Raw genomic sequence first — 21,010 nt, 5'->3', positions numbered from 1 at the left:
ATTAAGATAAAAAGAAAACTTGCCTTTCACGAAAAGGACAAGGAGCCACAGGCAAAGGTGGCAAAGAAAACAACTCCACCACCTTCTCCACCACCATCAGTGCACACATCACCAGTAGCAACTCCTCCACTGATGCACTCCCCGACTCATACTGCCATGAGTCAAGATGATCCCGATGCATGGGACCTTTACGATGCTCCAGTATCGGACAACAGCCCAGACTCGTACCCTACCAGGCCGTCCCCTCCTGAGGACAGTACATCTTTCACACAGGTGATCGCAAGGGCAGCTGCTTTCCATAACGTCACCTTGCATTCAGAACCAATTGAGGATGACTTCTTGTTTAACACGCTAACCTCCACTCATAACCAGTACCAAAGACTACCTATGCTCCCAGGAATGCTAAAACATTCAAAACAAATCTTTCAAGATCCTGTTAAAGGCCGCGCCATAACTCCAAGAGTGGAGAAAAAATACAAGCCACCGCCAACAGATCGTGTTTATAATACAAAGCAGTTAACTCCAGACTCAGTAGTTGTCGGGGCAGCTCGTAAGAGAGCAAACTCTCATACCTCGGGAGATGCACCACCTCCAGACAAAGAGAGTCGCAAATTTGATGCTGCAGGCAAAAGGGTTGCAGCACAAGCAGCAAACCAATGGCGCATTGCCAATTCACAAGCGCTTTTGGCAAGATATGACCGAGCGCACTGGGATGAGATGCAACATTTGATAGAACACTTACCCAAGGAGTTCCAAAAAAGAGCACAACAAGTGGTGGAAGAAGGACAAAGTATCTCTAATAATCAGATACGGTCTTCAATGGATGCAGCAGATACGGCTGCAAGGACAGTAAATACTGCAATAACAATAGGAAGGCACGCATGGCTCCGCACGTCAGGTTTCAAGCCAGAAATTCAACAAGCCGTGCTAAATATGCCATTTAATGAACAGCAGTTGTTTGGGCTGGAAGTCGACACTGCTATTGAGAAACTCGAGAAGGACACTGATACGGCAAAAGCCATGGGCGCACTCTACTCCCCGCAGAGCAGAGGCACCTTTCGCAAAACACCTTTTAGGGGAGGGTTTCGAGGACAACCTACAGAAACCACAACATCACAAACAAGGCCCTCTTACCAAAGCCAATATCAGCGGGGAAGTTTTCGGGGGCAATATAGAGGGGGACAATTCCAAAGAGGTAGAGGAAAATTCCAAAGCCCCAAAAGTCCTCAAAATAAGCAGTGACTCACAAGTCACCCATCCCCATCACATAACACCTGTGGGCGGGAGATTAAGCCAATTTTACAAACATTGGGAGGAGATAACAACAGTTACTTTGGTACTAGCAATTATCCAGTATGGTTATTGCATAGAATTTTGAGAATTCCCTCCAACAGTCCCACTGAAAACACACAGTATGCCGAAACAACATATAAATCTTCTAGGATTAGAAGTTCAAGCATTGCTCCAAAAAGAGGCAATAGAATTAGTACCAAAACAAGAACTAAACACAGGAGTTTACTCACTGTACTTTCTAATACCCAAAAAAGACAAAACTCTAAGACCTATACTAGATCTCAGAATATTAAATGCATACATCAAATCAGACCACTTTCACATGGTTACATTACAAGAAGTAATCCCACTGCTCAAATAACAAGACTACATGACAACACTAGATTTAAAGGATGCATATTTCCATATACCAATACATCCTTCACACAGAAAGTACCTAAGGTTTGTATTCCAAGGGATACATTACCAATTCAAAGTGTTGCCATTCGGAATAACAACTGCACCAAGAGTTTTTACAAAATGTCTAGCAGTAGTAGCTGCACATATCGGAAGGCAGCAAATACATGTGTTCCCGTACCTAGACGATTGGTTAATCAAAACCAACACGCAAAAACAGTGTTCACAACACACAAGTTACGTCATACAAACCCTACACAAACTAGGTTTCTCAATCAATTACTCAGTCACACCTTCTGCCGTGTCAAACACAGCAATACCTAGGAGCAACAATCAACACAGTAAAAGGGATTGCCACTCCAAGTCCACAAAGAGTCCAAACATTCCAAAATGTAATACAAGCCATGTATCCAAACCAGACGATACAGGTCAAATTAGTAATGAAACTCCTAGGCATGATGTCCTCATGCATAGCCATTGTCCCAAACGCAAGGTTGCACATGCGGCCCTTACAACAGTGCCTAGCATCACAGTGGTCACAAGCACAGGGTCAACTTCTAGATCTGGTGTTGATAGACCGCCAAACATACATCTCGCTTCAATGGTGGAACAGTATAAATTTAAACCAAGGGCGGCCTTTTCAAGACCCAGTGCCACAATGCGTAATAACAACAGATGCATCCATGACAGGGTGGGGAGCACACCTCAATCAGCACAGCATCCAAGGACAATGGAACATTCATCAAAAACAGTTTAATATAAACCACTTAGAACTGTTAGCGGTGTTTCTAGCTGTGAAAGCATTTCAACCCATATTAACCCACAAATACACTCTTGTCAAAACAGGCAACATGACAACAATGTATTACCTAAACAAACAAGGAGGAACACACTCGACACAGTTGTGTCTCCTAACACAAAAAATATGGCATTGGGCGATTCACAACCACATTCGCCTAATAGCACAATTTATTCCAGGGATTCAGAATCAGTTAGCAGACAATCTCTCTCGGGATCACCAACAGATCCACGAATGGGAAATTCACCCCCAAATACTAAACACTTAATTCAAAATGTGGGGAACGCCACAAATAGATCTATTTGCAACAAAAGAAAACTCAAAATGCCAAAACTTCGCATCCAGGTACCCACAACATCAGTCTCCGGGCAATGCACTATGGATGAACTGGTCAGGAATATTTGCATACGCTTTTCCCCCTCTCCCACTTCTTCCATATCTAGTAAACAAGTTGAGTCAAAACAAACTCAAACTCATACTAATAGCACCAACATGGGCAAGGCAACCTTGGTACACAACACTACTAGACCTTTCAGTAGTACCTCATATCAAACTGCCAAACAGACCAGATCTGTTAACACAACACAAACAACAGATCAGACATCCAAATCCAGCATCGCTGAATCTAGCAATTTGGCTCCTGAAATCCTAGAATTCGGGCACTTAGACCTCACACAGGAATGTATGGAGGTCATAAAACAGGCTAGAAAACCTACCACTAGACACTGTTATGCAAATAAGTGGAAAAGATTTGTTTATTACTGCCATAATAATCAAATTCAACCTTTACACGCATCTGCAAAAGAGATAGTAGGATACTTACTACATTTGCAGAAATCTAAACTAGCTTTCTCTTCCATTAAAATACATCTTATGGCAATTTCAGCTTACTTGCAAATTACGCACTCAACTTCATTATTTAGGATACCAGTCATAAAAGCATTTATGGAAGGCCTAAAGAGAATTATACCACCAAGAACACCACCAGTTCCTTCATGGAACCTCAACATTGTCTTAACACGACTCATGGGTCCACCTTTTGAGCCCATGCACTCTTGTGAAATGCAATACCTAACGTGGAAAGTTGCATTTTTAATAGCCATCACATCTCTAAGAAGAGTGAGTGAGATTCAAGCATTTACCATTCAAGAACCATTTATTCAAATACACAAAAATAAAGTTGTTCTACGGACCAATCCTAAAAATTTTCCAAAAGTAATCTCACCGTTCCACTTGAATCAAACAGTAGAATTACCAGTGTTCTTCCCACAGCCAGATTCTGTAGCTCAAAGAAGACTACATTCATTAGACATCAAAAGAGCACTAATGTACTACATTGACAGAACAAAACTAATTCGAAAGACAAAACAACTATTTATCGCCTTTCAAAAACCTCATACAGGAAATCCTATTTCAAAACAAGGCATTGCTAGATGGATAGTTAAGTGCATTCAAACCTGCTATCTTAAAGCTAAAAGAGAACTGCCTATTACACCAAAGGCACACTCAACCAGAAAGAAAGGTGCTACCATGGCCTTTCTAGGAAATATTCCAATGAATGAAATATGTAAGGCAGCAACATGGTCTACGCCTCATACATTTACCAAGCACTACTGTGTAGATGTGTTAACTGCACAACAGGCAACAGTAGGTCAAGCTGTACTAAGAACATTATTTCAAACTACTTCAACTCCTACAGGCTGAACCACCGCTTTTTGGGGCGATAACTGCTTACTAGTCTATGCACAGCATGTGTATCTGCAGCTACACATGCCATCGGACGGAAAATGTCACTTACCCAGTGTACATCTGTTCGTGGCATTAGTCGCTGCAGATTCACATGCGCCCACCCGCCTCCCCGGGAGCCTGTAGCCGTTTAGAAGTAGATCTTAAACATTTGTACATTTGTAAATATATTACTTAAAACTTCATTATGTACATACGCATTCACTCCATTGCATGGACACTATTACTAGCATACACAACTCCTACCTCACCCTCTGCGGGGAAAACAATCTAAGATGGAGTCGACGCCCAAGCGCAATGGAGTCGAAATGGGAGGAGTCCCTCGGTCTCGTGACTCAAAAAGACTTATTCGAAGAAAAACAACTTGTAACACTCCGAGCCCAACACCAGATGGCGGGATCTGCACAGCATGTGAATCTGCAGCGACTAATGCCACGAACAGATGTACACTGGTTAAGTGACATTTTCCATATTTTTTACATATTACAGAGTTGAGCTGCTGTGAACTATAACTCCAAGCGAACAACAAAATAAAGCGTTATGACACGTACAGTGACAAAGCCAATAGATTTTTGCATAGGCGAAACTTATTGGCTTTGCTAGTGCTTGTTTGTTAATGAGATGGTAAAGCACAGTCTTTTAACGAAACTGTAAAGGATAGTGCTTGAGTGTGTGTGTGTGTGTGTGTGTGTGTGAGATTCTTATCTGGAACTGACGGTCAATAAGCTTCCTGTAATTGAGAGAAGCGGTGAAAATGTAAATGGCGTCAGTTGATCGTACGTGTCGCGATCCACCAAATATGGCAGTTTTTCAACATTGACCAACTTGTTGATGTAGGCCAGTTTTTCGATTATTGACATTTAACAGAATTGTAGAAACCTCAAATCCAACCACACAAAGTACTTCACTTCAATATAACCACATATTAGCACCCCAACCAAACTCCCCAAGAAACATATCCTATTTCATTTTAAATTAGTACAAAGGTGCGCTGATGATGTGGCAAGAAATGCACACTATGGAGGGAATGACACAGGTAGGAAAACAATTAAAGAAATAAATAACTGACATTTCCCCAGAGATCGATACCCTCGCAGGCAACTGAGGGGCCGGTAATGATAGCCATGGGCACACAGGGGAGGAGGAGGGGTGGTGACGTAGTACTATCCTGAGGCAAACGCTGCTAGTTGTACCTCTGTTGGTAATTTGGGTATTCTGTGGACATTAATCCTCGCTCCTATGTATAGACTGCCAGATTTTACTTTTCAAAACTAGAACACATTGAATAATGGCAAACGAACAATGCTGACCGCTTTGGTGGTTGGATCTCTAAAGTGGTGTGCTCCGTGCCTACAAAAATTAAAATGCCCTTGTGTAAAGTAACTGGTGCTCATGTAAAGTGCTCCTATACCTTTTGGTGGTGTTCGCACTATATATATATAAATTAAAAAAAATCAATCGGATAAGCAGGGGAGGAGGGGGAATCTGTGGACAGCAAGGGCAGGAGCGACTGTGGGTGGTGGTGGGGGGGTGGGCAACCAACAGATAATGTGGTCAGGCATAGAGAGATTAAGCGATTTGCCCGTAATTTCAATATGTTGAATTTATGGCTGGAACAATACGTTTAGATGCAATTTAATTTTTGGGGAGGAGGGGGACAACAAGGTGGGAGGAGAGTGATTGAGAGACCGAGAGCGAAGAAGGAGGCCTGCAGATGCACTCATATGGAGTGCGGATAAGTACTGAATTAAAAGAAAGTACCTTCTCTGTGAGTAGGCTGTGGGAGGGAACTGGCCAGTATTCAGTGGCTAGTGAATGGAAGCTGTACTTGGTCCAAGCTCCACTCGACAGCATGGATGGTAAAAGCAGAGCAGGAACTGTAACATGACATGCTGGCCAACGAAAAGCAAGTAAAAGAGATTGACGTTCGAATGAACAATTGGTAAGTTCAGGTAAGTAAGGGGAGGGTTCTAAGCTCCTGTTAAGATTTTTTTTTTTTTTTTTTTTACTCAAGATGTCGCAAGCACAGCACACTTGTGCAGGCAAAAACTAACAATGGCAATGGGTGTGCTTCAAAACTAGCAACAGAATTCCGTGTTTCACTGCTAGAGCAGGCTAACCCATCACTCATTTTGAGACTGAGGGCCTTTGCCTGCAATCTTCTGGCTGCTGGCTGTGAAGTGTGCATGTCAGATAGGCCAGCTGTAGACCGCTGACCAATCTGATATGCGCACTGAGCACCTCCAGTCCACAGGAATCTGCCCTGCCCCCACCATCAGTTGTGCTAGTTCGGCTGCCGGCACATAGAATAATAAAATAGTAATGACCGTTTTATTATTCTGTGTTTACATGCTGCAGGCGGGGCGACCCTCCTCCACCTTAACAGAGGAGCCACCGATGGGACCCTGTGTTGGCAACCCTGAATGTTCAGGTATCTGGGGGGGTTCAGATTTCTCGTGATATTCTGGTGATTTTACCGTCTAAGAGGTCCATTATAATGGCGCTAGTCCGAAGCCAAGTTTCTTTCTCGAGAACCCTTCTGATGTTGGTGATAGACCGAATCGCCCTGTCCAAAATGATCATGCTCCCCTGGCTTTTATATCACTTTGCCAATCTTCCAATTCCTTTGCCAGCAGAGTTTTTTGCTCATTGGATTTCTTGCTTGGAGATATCAAATGGAGGAATGGATGTTAGAGTTGTGCTGCAAAAGCTTAGGCTGCCAGTGGGGAGAGGAGGTCTTGGGGCTCTCAACTTTGAACATTATGTGGTGGGGCATTTACAAAGGGTGAGTCGCTCTTTGGCCGATCACCATTTAGACGACTTTGACTCTGTCCACCCTCTTGGTGACTGGAAGAAATTTTACAACTATTTCACGGTGTCCGCCCAAAACTCCTCATTCTCTATACATGATTTGGGTGGCACATTTTTGCTTTCAGAGAAGCCTGCACATTACAGCCCTAACTATTCCTCAAGTCTGACTATTCCCCTAGCCTGTGTACTAGGGGCTCTAACATCCAGTGATGTACAGTGTTGGCACTCAGAGGGATTAATAACTGCGGGGGACCTCTTTCAGTTACCCATTGATGAAGTAGCAGATCACCTTAATGTTCAGAGAGACAGTTCTTAACTTTTCACTCACTGGTTCACAGGTGCACCAGTTGGAACATAGGGACAACTGAGCCAGCTACCCATGCCATTGTGCACTATCACCACACCATGTGCAATAGTTGCAGCCTTATTAGCTTGTTGACCAAGGTTATAGGTGAACACATCCAGAAGTCCCTTACCGGCTTTCGAGGTAATTGAGAAACTGAAATTATGAGGGATTTCTATGATGTGAAATGGGAAAGGGCGCTGGCCTGGCTTGCCACTGTCACTAGAAACGCAACACATTCAGGTTTTCATGCCACACTTGGCATACCTACCGCCCACTAAAAAGTACAAGTTTTTTTTCCTGTCCCTAACACTAGCTAACCCTGCTGTCATTTACCTGGCGCCAACTTGCTCCACAAACTGTGGTCCTAGCTGTCTTCTCTCACTATTGTCCAACAGTTGCCTTGAGGTTTGCTCAGATAACAGGGCTCACCAGCATGCGTAGTTGGGAGGCCAGCGTCCTGGTATCCTACATGCATACTTAGAAAAATAAGAATGTAACCCACTTCTTGACCTTTCTCTGCTCCTAGTCAAATGAACCATCACTCACCAATGAAAATCTGCCCTCCCCTCCCTGTAACAGGATGGTATGAGTTGCTGCCAGTCTGGGCCAAGAGAGAAAGCACTATCCTAAGAGTGAAGGGAGGCAGAAGCCTCCGTAAGTAGCCCGTCTCTCTGAAATGGGATGATCTTCAATTTCAAGCAGAGGCCAAGGATGACTCCCTTCTTCCTTAGGAGCAGCTTCACACTAATGGTCGGCACTAAGCCTGGTACAGCTTTACTGGCACAACCAAATCTGACCCGGCTATCCTCTTCCACAAACTGTGCTGTGACACCTAAGGCATTTTCATTAGCGCCTGCTTTTTGACTCTCTAAGCAGCATCACAATCTCCTTTGTGTAACTTCTAACCAGCACCTGCCTCCAAATTGCAGGAATTGCGGTCAGACACCTACTGTTACCTGCCCTACTATGCACAGTTGCTCACTGACGACCTGCTTGCTTTATTGTTTGTTTACTTTTCCATTTTTCCTTTCCATTGACTTTGCCTAGCAGCGCTATAGAAGTGTTAATTTAACCTCAAGTGTTCTGTGCCTCAAATGATTCTGCCTAATGGACGCAACCACAGTAATGCATGCTGCTGACACAAAAACGACTTTGTTTTGATGTTTTACTCATACCAAAGTTCGATAAAGAAATAAAAAACAATACCAGGTCCTTAAGAAGTCATTCTCCTGCTCTGCGTGGAGACTGGATGGTGACACTCTATTTCAAGGGTGCCTCGTTCCACATCCCTCCCCACTCACTAATAATACCTCTGGTTCGTGGCAGGTGGAATTAATCATCACTTCCAAGTACTATCTCTCTGGGTTACAACAGCCTCTTGAGTGTTTAACAAATGCTTAACAGTAATTAATTGCAGCTCAACTTCTGTGCAACAGCATTGATGCCTTTCCATACCAAGACAACTAGCTAATAAAGAGCAGCAGCTGAACACAATTCTTCAATCATACTCAATAAGATATCTTACTTTTCCACAAAATAGGATTCATTGTCAATACCAAAATAGTCTGGCTGAGCTCCCAACAACTGCGGGCGTTCTTGGGAGCCATTGTCAATGCAGTGACCAGCAAAGCTTACCGCAGCAACAATAGTGTGATGGCCTTTCAAAGTCGGCCTCTCCTTTTATAGACATTGTATCCTCTGAGAGTCAGAGTGATAATGAAAGAAAGGAAGGATGGTGTTTTGCTTTGCACTAGTCCATGATGCCCAATTGCACATGTAACGAGAGTGCTTTGCGAGGCAATATTCGCAAGCAACTGGCCAGTGGTAAGTTCTAGAATTGGTGCAGCTCAGTGTGCACCATAAATCTCAATGGTAGAACAGCAAAATCTTGTTACTGGGCACGTCATCCCTTGACCTCCAGCCACATATACCATCAACACAGATATCTCCCTCGTGGGCTGGAGAGAACATGTGCTCCATTTCACAATCCAGGGCCAGTGGCCTCTGCAGCAATGTTGCCTGCATATCAGTGTACTAGAATTGATGGCTGTCCATCTAGTGCTACATGCCTTTCTCATTCTAATTCACTGCAAGACACTGCTCATTTCCATGGACAACATGACAACTAGAAGCAAGGGGGCATGTACTCACAACATTTGCCCACACCCCCAATGACAACTTGGTATTGGGCTTTTAGTCACTTGGTCTTCTTCCAAGTAGAATATCTTCTTGAAGTAGGCACCAACTTTGCGGACCTGCTCAGCAGAACACACCAACAATGCATGAATAGAAACTCCATGCTCAAACAATAACAACATCCCTGGTCTACCCCAACTGTAGACATATTTACCAGCAAGAATGCAACATGCTAAAGTACCACATACCAACATCCAAAGTCTATGGGAAGTATTCTGTGGATCAGTTTGTCTGGGAAATGTATTTACACTGCTCCCTCCCCCCAACCACCCATCCCATATGTGGTGGGGAAACTGTGGCAAGCACCAGATAGGGTAATCCTCCTAGCACCCACCTGGGCTTGGTAGCTGTGGTACTCACTACTGCTGGAAATACCCTACCAGCCCCATAAGAATCTACCACTGCTTTCAGATCTGCTCACACAACATCAAGGTCAGCTACACTACCCCAAGTTCCAGTCATTCAGTCTTGCTATTTGGCACCTGAAGTCAAATAATTTGGCTATCTTCAACTTCCCAAGGATTGCATGAAAATCCACTGGCATGCTAGGCAACTAATAGGAAAGCTCATTGTAACATTCTTCACAAACAGACAATGCAAGCCGTAGTACGAGACATAATCTCTCATAACTGCAAAAGTCAGATCTAGCCTGCTCTTCCAGAAGGGTACACCTAGCCGCAATAGCCGCTTTGCTGCAAAACCGAGAACACCAGGCAGTCTTCAAAATCCCTGTGAAAGCCTTGATGAAATGTCTCAAAAGTTATCCCACTTTAAATGCCACCAGTCCCATTATTGTACATTAATATTGTCCTCCTTACATGGTGTATGGTGCCCTTATTTGAGTTGCTACACTCTTGTCCATGGGAACTGCTTTCCTCGAAAGTGACCTTCCTTATTGTAGTCATTTCCCTCTATAGAGAACTGCAGGTCTTAACATTTGAGGGGCCAAATGCACAAAGATCGAGTTGTCCTTCATACTTACCCTTGTTTTATATCATAATTAGTCTCTTCTTACTATTTCAATCAAAACTACTGATTTGCGCCCCCATCCACAGTCTGTTGCGTAATGGGCTTTACACAATTTAGATGTTATAAGTCCTTATGTAATATCTTGACAAGACTGAATCCTTTGGAAAAACCAAGCAGCATTTTGTAGTATTTGGCCACCACCATCTTGTAAATCCAGTTTCCATAGTGGCCTTGCCAAGACGGATCATCAAATGCATTCAAGTTTGGAATGCCAACAGCAGATGCACACTACACTTAGGCCCTCATTATGAACTTGGCGGTGGAGAACGCCACATAATGAAGGCAGTGGGGACTGCCACAGACGGCCTTCCACCACCGCCAGGCTACCGCGGACAGGCAGCCTGATGACTGCGGAATTCTTCATCCAACAGTGCAGCTCTGCAAGCAATGCTGCCCTGCGGATAAAGAACCCTTGTTCCGCCAGCCATTCCCTGGTGGGTTCACCTGCCAGGGAAAGGCTGGCGGAAGGGGTACTCAGGGGCCCCCGTGCAGTGCCCCGTCGCGCAGGTCACTGCCCGATTTGCAGGCAGTGATCTGCACGACGGGTGCTACTGCATATGGAGCTGTCGGCAATGTCCCGGCCCAGCATTCTGCAGGGCCGGCTGGAGGAAACACTGGTTCGATGGCATCTGTCGCTGTAGATACACATGGTATGCATGAGCTCGCCATCTGGTGTTGGGTCGGAGTGTTACAAGTTGTTTTTCTTCGAAGAAGTGTTTTCGAGTCACGGGACCGAGTGACTCCACCTTCTGTGCTCATTGCGCATGGGCGTCGACTCCATCTTCGATTGTTTTCTTTCCGCCATCGGGTTCGGACGTGTTCCTGTCGCTCCGAGTTTCGGAACGGAAAGATAGCTGAAGACGGAAGATTTTCGACGGTATCGTTGCGATCCGGTTACAGATAAACACATACGACGACGCGTTGAACATCGAAGCGCTTCGGTGCCCTTCGGGGTAGATTTCGGCACCCCGTCGGGGCCTAGTCGGCCCGACCGCGTGGAGGACAACGCCGATGGAACGGACCCCGTTTCGATTCTGCCCCGAATGCCACAACAAATATCCTTATACGGACCTACACTCGGTCTGTAATCTGTGCCTGTCACCCGAGCACAGCGAAGAATCCTGTGAGGCCTGTCGGGCGTTCCGGTCCCGAAAAACTCTGCGCGACCGTCGAGCGAGAAGACTGCAGATGGCGTCCACGCCAAAAGAGCGTCGACAGTTCGAGACAGAAGAGGAACAGGAGGAATCCTTTTCCATCCAGGATTCAGACTCCGACGAGCTACACTCTACAAGAACTGTGAGTAAGACGTCGAGATCAAACCTTAAAAAAGGAAAGAAGGCCCAGGGGACGCCACTGCCAACCGGCCATGGCTCCACCCAAATTCTCGGTGACCAACAATCGGCACCGAAAAAGGCCCATTCAGTGTCGAGATCGTCCGACTCCGGTCGAGACACCGGCACGCAGCCTCCTCGAGACCGAGAGAGTGCTAAACAGAAGCCTCGACACCGAGAGTTCGGTGTCGACACGGATCGACGCCGAGACAGTGGCGCCGAAGACCATAGAGGCCCCGAATTTTCGGCACAGAAAAAGAGGAAGGTTACCTCGGAGCCGAAAAAACAATCGACAGGGTTTTCGGAGCCGAAAAAAGCGACATCAGACCCTGTTTCTGGCTCCTACACTGAAGAGCATTCTATGTCTTCTCAAATGAAGAAACATAGATTTGAACAAGAACTGCAATCCACTGACGTGGATCACACGCAAAAGCGTATCTTTATTCAGCAGGGGACTGGGAAGATCAGTACCCTTCCACCTGTCAAACGAAAGAGAACGCTTCAGTTTACTCCTCAGCAACAAACAGCACAAAAGGTAACACCTCCTCCCTCGCCTCCACCTGTAACTCCGGCTTCGCCAACTTACACCCCGTCACATTCGCCAGCTCACACCGCCATGAGCCACGATGACCAAGATCAGGATGCGTGGGACTTGTACGACGCACCAGTGTCTGATAACAGCCCAGACACATACCCAACTAGGCCATCACCACCGGAAGACAGCACAGCCTACTCACAAGTGGTGGCTAGAGCAGCACTATTCCATAATGTGGAACTACACTCGGAACAAGTAGAGGATGATTTTTTATTTAACACCCTCTCCTCAACCCACAGCTCCTACCAAAGCCTGCCGATGCTCCCAGGCATGCTACGCCATGCAAAGGACATTTTCAAGGAGCCAGTTAAAAGTAGGGCAGTGACGCCTAGGGTGGACAAAAAGTATAAGGCGCCTCCTACGGACCCTGTATTCATCACCTCTCAGCTGCCACCAGACTCTGTGGTGGTAGGGGCTGCCAGAAAACGGGCAAACTCACACACTTCTGGGGATGCACCTCCCCCAGATAAAGAAAGTAGGAAGTTCGATGCAGCCGGGAAGAGGGTTGCTGTCCAAGCAGCAAACCAGTGGCGCATCGCAAATTCACAAGCGCTGCTAGCGCGATACGACAGAGCCCACTGGGATGAGATGCAGCATCTCATTGAACATCTCCCAAAAGATCTGCAAAAAAGAGCAAAACAGGTTGTTGAGGAGGGTCAAAACATTTCCAACAATCAAATACGCTCCTCCATGGATGCAGCAGACACGGCCGCAAGAACCATTAATACGTCGGTTACCATCCGTAGGCACGCATGGCTCAGAACGTCTGGATTCAAGCCAGAAATTCAGCAGGCAGTGCTTAACATGCCAGTAAACGAGAAACTTCTGTTCGGTCCGGAGGTCGACACAGCCATAGAAAAGCTCAAGAAGGACACTGACACTGCCAAGGCCATGGGCGCACTCTACTCCCCGCAGAGCAGAGGATCTTATAACACCTTCCGCAAAACACCTTTTAGAGGAGGGTTTCGGGGTCAGGCCACACAAGCTAGCACCTCACAGTCCGCACCGCCCACCTACCAGGGACAGTACAGGGGAGGTTTTCGGGGCCAGTATAGAGGAGGGCAATTTCCTAGGAATAGAGGAAGATTTCAAAGCCCCAAAACCACTACCAACAAGCAGTGACTCACACGTCACTCACCCCTCCCACACAACACCAGTGGGGGGGAGGATACATCAATATTACGAAGCATGGGACAAAATAACTACAGACACATGGGTCCTAGCAATTATCCAACATGGTTATTGCATAGAATTCATGCAATTCCCTCCAGACATACCACCAAAATCACAAAATTTATCAAAATACCATTCACAGCTTCTAGAGATAGAAGTTCAAGCACTACTGCAAAAAAATGCAATAGAATTAGTACCAAGCACACAAATAAACACAGGAGTTTATTCACTATACTTCTTGATACCAAAAAAGGACGAAACACTGAGACCAATTCTAGACCTCAGGGTAGTAAACACATTCATCAAATCAGACCACTTTCACATGGTCACACTACAAGAAGTGTTACCATTGCTCAGAAAACACGACTACATGACAACCCTAGACCTCAAGGACGCATATTTCCATATACCAATACATCAATCACACAGGAAATATCTAAGGTTTGTATTCAAAGGAATACATTACCAATTCAAAGTATTGCCTTTTGGTTTAACAACCGCTCCAAGAGTATTCACAAAATGCCTAGCAGTAGTCGCTGCACACATCAGAAGGCAGCAAATACATGTGTTCCCGTATCTAGACGACTGGCTAATCAAAACCAGTTCGCTCACACAATGCTCAAACCACACAAATCAAGTCATACAAACCCTCTACAATCTAGGGTTCACCATCAACTTTGCAAAATCAAACATTCTGCCAAGCAAAGTACAGCAATATCTAGGAGCCATAATAGACACGACAAAAGGAGTAGCAACGCCAACTCCACAAAGGATCCACAATTTCAACAGGGTCATTCAACACATGTCTCCAAACCAAACAATACAAGCAAGAACAATACTACAGCTCCTAGGCATGATGTCCTCATGCATAGCCATTGTCCCAAACGCAAGACTGCACATGAGGCCCTTACAACAGTGCCTAGCCTCACAGTGGTCTCAAGCACAGGGTCACCTTCTAGATCTGGTGTTGCTAGACCGCCAAACTTACCTATCGCTTCTATGGTGGAACAGTATAAATTTAAACATAGGGCGGCCTTTCCAAGACCCAGTGCCACAGTACGTAATAACAACAGATGCTTCCATGACAGGGTGGGGAGCACATCTCAATCAACACAACATAAGAGGACAATGGAACATACATCAAACAAAACTGCATATAAATCATCTAGAATTATTAGCAGTTTTTCAAGCACTAAAAGCTTTCCAACCAATCATAACCCACAAATACATCCTTGTCAAAACAGACAACATGACAACGATGTATTATCTAAACAAACAAGGAGGAACACATTCAACGCAGTTAAGCTTGTTAGCTCAAAAAATATGGAAGTGGGCAATCCACCATCAAATTGGTCTAATAGCACAGTTTATTCCGGGGATCCAGAATCAGCTGGCAGACAATCTCTCTCGAGATCACCAGCAAGTCCACGAATGGGAAATCCACCCACAAATTCTGAACACCTACTTCACACTCTGGGGAACACCACAAATAGACTTATTTGCAACAAAAGAGAACGCAAAATGCCAAAACTTCGCGTCCAGATACCCACACAAGCAATCCCAAGGCAATGCCCTATGGATGAACTGGTCAGGAATATTTGCTTACGCTTTTCCTCCTCTCCCTCTCCTTCCTTACCTAGTAAACAAATTGAGTCAAAACAAACTCAAACTTATTTTAATAGCACCAACGTGGGCAAGACAACCCTGGTACACAACACTGCTAGATCTGTCTGTAGTACCACACATCAAACTGCCCAACAAACCAGATCTGTTAACGCAACACAACCAACAGATCAGACACCCGGACCCAGCATCGCTGAATCTAGCAATCTGGCTCCTGAAATCCTAGAATTCGGACACTTACAACTTAGCCAAGAGTGTATGGAAGTCATAAAGCAGGCCAGAAGGCCATCCACTAGACACTGCTACGCAAGTAAGTGGAAAAGATTTGTTTGGTACTGCCATCATAATCAGATACAACCACTAGAGGCAACTCCAAAACATATAGTAAATTACTTGCTCCATTTACAAAAAGCAAAGCTAGCCTTCTCTTCTATTAAAATACACCTTGCAGCAATATCTGCATACCTGCAAACTACATATTCAACTTCCTTGTATAGGATACCAGTTATCAAAGCATTCATAGAAGGGCTTAAAAGAATTATACCACCAAGAACACCACCTGTTCCTTCATGGAACCTAAACGTGGTTCTAACAAGACTCATGGGCCCACCTTTCGAACCCATGCACTCTTGCGGAATACAATTCCTCACCTGGAAAGTTGCCTTTCTCATCGCCATTACATCTCTAAGAAGAGTAAGTGAAATTCAAGCGTTCACAACACAAGAGCCTTTTATACAAATACATAAAAATAAGGTCGTCCTACGACCTAATCCAAAATTTTTACCAAAAGTTATTTCTCCATTCCATCTAAATCAAACGGTAGAACTACCAGTATTCTTCCCACAGCCAGATTCTGTGGCTGAAAGAGCACTACATACATTAGATGTCAAAAGAGCATTAATGTACTACATTGACAGAACGAAGAACATCAGAAAAACTAAACAGCTATTTATTGCATTCCAAAAACCTCATGCAGGTAACCCAATATCAAAACAAGGTATAGCCAGATGGATAGTTAAATGCATCCAAATCTGCTACCTTAAAGCAAAAAGACAACTGCCCATTACTCCCAGGGCACATTCAACAAGGAAAAAAGGTGCTTCAATGGCCTTTTTAGGAAACATCCCAATGCAAGAAATATGTAAGGCAGCCACTTGGTCTACGCCTCACACATTCACCAAACACTACTGTATAGATGTGCTATCCGCACAACAAGCTACAGTAGGTCAAGCTGTATTAAGAACTCTATTTCAGACAACTTCTACTCCTACAGGCTAAACCACCGCTTATGGGGAACTAACTGCTTACTAGTCTATGCATACCATGTGTATCTACAGCGACAGATGCCATCGAACTGAAAATGTCACTTACCCAGTGTACATCTGTTCGTGGCATCAGTCGCTGAGATTCACATGGACCCACCCACCTCCCCGGAAGCCTGTAGCAGTTCAGAAGTTACCTTCAATTTTGTACATTTGTATATATATTACTTAATCCTTTAATAGGTACATACTTACATTTTTCATTGCGCGGGCACTATTACTATAGTACAACTCCTACCTCACCCTCTGCGGGGAAAACAATCGAAGATGGAGTCGACGCCCATGCGCAATGAGCACAGAAGGTGGAGTCACTCGGTCCCGTGACTCGAAAACACTTCTTCGAAGAAAAACAACTTGTAACACTCCGACCCAACACCAGATGGCGAGCTCATGCATACCATGTGAATCTCAGCGACTGATGCCACGAACAGATGTACACTGGGTAAGTGACATTTTCATTTCCGCCCGCCGGCCCAGCAGAATGTTTATTATTCGGCCGGCAGCGTCTAAAGGGGGCTGGCGGTCATTGATAAGACCTCTCCAGCATGAACACTGCAGCGATTCCCGCCGTGTTCATAATGACCCCCTCAGTGTCTAGGGAACTTTGAGTTTGTAAGAAATGAGTACCTGTGGCTTTCCTAGGCACCATCCAAGAAGCATGACAAGAAGCCTAAGTTTGACAAATCTTACTGAGAACACTGTTTCAAATATCTTCTGCAGCTGCTCGTGACCCACTGCTTTAGGGAGATGGAAGAAAGCTTTTCAGTCTGTGCACAGCCTGTGATCTACAACAGTACATGCTGCAGAATTAAAAATTCTCTTCCTTTTAACAATCTGTCTGTAGTTTGCTGTGCTGCAGATTCACACGTGAACCCCCACGTCCTTGGATGCAAGTTCACGGTACAATATATAACTGTCACATTAAACCATAGCTTTCTGCATGCATATTCCTCTACAAATACACCTACACTTTGCTGCCTCGCATCTCTGTATCTACTACTTCCTGTAGGGGAAAAGCACAATCGAAGGTGGAGCCTATGTTCTTGCGCATTGTGGGTTTCAGGGAAGGTATCATGAGTTGCCTCAAAACAGAAGATTTTACTTTGAATTCAAGCAATTCTGTTTCCATGCCTAACACTAGATGGCAGGAGTGTGCACAGCATGTGACTCCACTGCACTACGAACTCTAAACTAGTTGTTACAGGTAAATAGCATGTTTCTTAGGGGTGAAGGACGAGGGGTAGGAGAATTGTAGAGGGTGTCGCTGAAAAGGAGCCCCGGAACAAGAAAGCCACACAAGTAAGCCAGCTGAAAGGCAAGAAAATATCAAATGCAACAAAAGTAAAGTCAAACTGTGCACTGTATTAGCACTAAACTAGTACTTACATACCGGAGAACATGTTTGCTTGCATTCTGCATCCAATATTTATCAATAATTCCTCTTGTGTTTTTCGCATGTTATTTTTTTTTATACACAAACTAATCTTAGAGGTATAAAACCTCATTAGTACTTAAGTGTTAGAGATGTGTTAACTACGGGTACATTTCTACTAAATCCTCTACCTTATCTTTATTATGGGTCCCCTCTATGCTCTGTCTGAAAGTTCTGCACAATAAAATGTCTTAAAGAAAAGTAATACAGACCCTTTCATATTGTCTGAATGTTGTTTCCGGCTAGTTGTCTGAACCCGGATCTCCAGGTGTGTTCCTGGGTCCATCTCTGAGCCCCATGTCAGTCTTACCTTTTGTTCACAAGCTCACAGACAAAACACCCAACAGCTCCCCAGCATACTCAACAATAACAGGTGAGGTGGTTTAAATGTGTTTGGCCTTTTGTACCTTCACCAGCAAGTTCCAAAAAGACTGCTGCCCCTGAGGAACTCTCATGAGACCATGTATACTAGTCTTTCTGAAGTCAAAGGGTCTTGTTCCATACACATAACTGAGATGTGTAGCAGCTTAATTCATGACAGTGACAACACCACTTTATTGGGAAATGAGTGAGACCAGGCACATGACTCTGCTGCTGTCTGATGTGTAACAATCCCATTCTGATACCCAGACCCATTGAGCAAATGAACCTATGGTGGAAGAGGGAGTGGTGAGATGGGCATCATCCTCCGTGACAAAGCTACGCTTCTGCTTTTGAATCACATTAGTGAAATCTATAATGACTAGGATGGTGAAATGTTCGGATTGCATCAATCCATTGCCTCTTAATGCATGAAGTATTGCATCCCTTTAATGGTAGTTAAACAGTCGGGGGTTGATGGCTTGTGGAGGGTGTGGTTGATGGTGTCATGGGTTTCTACTGTGGCACCAGACCCCTCTAAGCTCTGCTATCGGAAATAAATTGGAGATTTTTAGGTTTGATCATCCTGGTTAGCCAGTCCTCCGCAAAATGTTTGATGCTTGGGCCTTTGATTCATTCTAGAACCTCCACTAGTTGAATATTGTTTTCCCTTCATCTTCTCTTAACATCTTCCAGGCAAGCACACAGGGTTTTGTTTTCTGATTGCTCGCTATTTGCTTTTCCACAATCAGAATACCAAAAACACGAGGAACTAGCCAGCCACTCATTTGCTACACACTGGGGATTTGGTGATTGATGCACTAGTGCACAAGAGGGATGCTTGTGAGATGGAAAGAAAATAATTTAACACCTCTGTAGGTGGAGGATGCTGACTGGAGGTATTCCCATTGAACCAGGAATCACATATCAAGGTGGTGAATCGGAGAGAGATAGAGAAAGAGAGGGACGAAGGTATAGGGCAAGAGAAGTAGTGGGACATGGGAGTGAGAGCGAAAGAAAGTGAGAAAGGGTGAAAGAAATAGATAAAGGAGAGATGGATGCAGTAGAAAGACTGGGAATGAACAGAAAGTGGCGATAGAAAGACAGGAGAGAGTGAAAGAAAAAGAGGCAGAGGGCGAAACTGAGAAGCAGAGAGAAAGATGAGGCTGATAATGAGCTGGAGGGAGAAAGTGAGAGAGAATTCATATGTTTTTCCCCTGCTTGACTAATGCTGTAGGGTTTAGAGCCAAGTCAGTCCCTGGTTCCATGCCTGTGAATGTTCTACATTTGACCGTTGGATTGTCTGAGTTCTGGAGCTGAGTTAAATAGATTTGGAACGCCCCATACTAATTTGTTTGAGTATTCATGTTCTAAGAACATAATTGTGATATTTGCATTATGGAGCATGATGAACAAAGTACGTTAAGCGAAAAAGCATGGCCAATTTGTTATCTTAAGAATTGCCTACTGCTTAAATGTCACTGACACACACTATGCTCAATCACATTCTCTCACTGATTTACCAGAGAGAACCCTTGGAACAGTTCTTAAAAAAACATTTCCCCGGACTCGGATGTCTATTGTTCAGAGGGCGGATCTTCATTTAGTTGTTTCATTGCATAGCTTCCCACCTAAAATATTGATAAATATGCTGTTAGGAAAAGCCGTTGAGACCAGGCTTAGTTGGAACGTTTTTAACTTATTTAGTGCATTGATATTGTCAGTTGCTTTTGAGCACTTCGATTCTTTAGCATTTTTTAAGTGTCTGAGATCTTTCACTACCAAAAGCTATTGGCATACACTTCCCTCAAATGCCATCTGAGCGTTGTGTTCCATGAAAATAATGTTTCTCTCCTCTTTGATTTTTGTATGTTATCGTTGTGTGTTTTATTGATTTTCTTAATGCAAATCTGTCCTTTTAAAAAAAAAAAAAAAAAATTTCAGTGACTGTTCTGTGGCTTTGCGCATGCATTAAAACTGCAATGACACAAATTACAGACCAGTTACAGAAACCCTAGATCCACTTGCACTGTCTCATTTATAGATGGTTGGGTGGGTCACCCTACTTATGAAAGAAATCCCAAATTCTCCTTTTCGTTGCCAGGTCGAAAGTATGCATCCCTTACTTGAAGAAAAGCAAGTTTGCTCACATCTTGAACCTCAGCCCACCACTGAATATGAATCCTGTCTGGTTCAAGAATCATTGTGGTAAGTGTGTAACGGATGCAGTGTACTTATATTAATATTTTTATACTGAATGTTTTCAATCAATAAATCATAGCATTTGTAAAGCGCTGCAGTATCACCCCTAAGGGCATCTGGGCGCTGAGGGTGCTGTGTCTCCGTCGAAAAACCACGTCTTGAGTCTGCTTCTGAAGTCTGCCAGGGAGGTAGCTGTTTGGAGGTTGAGGGGCTTGCTTTTCCAGCACTTGGCTGCTGTGTAGGAGAAGGAGCAGCCTCAGCTGCGGCTGCGTTGGATGCGGGGTGTGCGTGCGATGTTTAGCAAGGCGGCGCGTAGTTGTCTTTCCATATGGTAGAGTAATATTGCACCTGTCAAG

At 44.5% G+C, this 21,010-nt stretch overlaps 1 protein-coding gene across 1 annotated transcript in view; it reads left to right on the top strand.

Moving 5' to 3' along the window:
• HSDL2 (hydroxysteroid dehydrogenase like 2) overlaps positions 1-21,010 on the top strand; it is a 184,853-nt gene that overhangs the window by 45,249 nt on the left and 118,594 nt on the right. The window contains exon 5 of the mRNA XM_069238664.1: positions 20,557-20,660. Coding sequence (XP_069094765.1) covers positions 20,557-20,660 — 104 coding nt within the window. The remainder of the gene's footprint in view (positions 1-20,556; positions 20,661-21,010) is intronic.

This window comes from Pleurodeles waltl, chromosome 1_2 (assembly GCF_031143425.1).
Source record: "Pleurodeles waltl isolate 20211129_DDA chromosome 1_2, aPleWal1.hap1.20221129, whole genome shotgun sequence".
Lineage (NCBI taxonomy): Eukaryota > Metazoa > Chordata > Amphibia > Caudata > Salamandridae > Pleurodeles > Pleurodeles waltl.
Note: the sequence above shows the minus strand (reverse complement) of the source record. Positions and strands in the feature narration are given on the sequence as shown.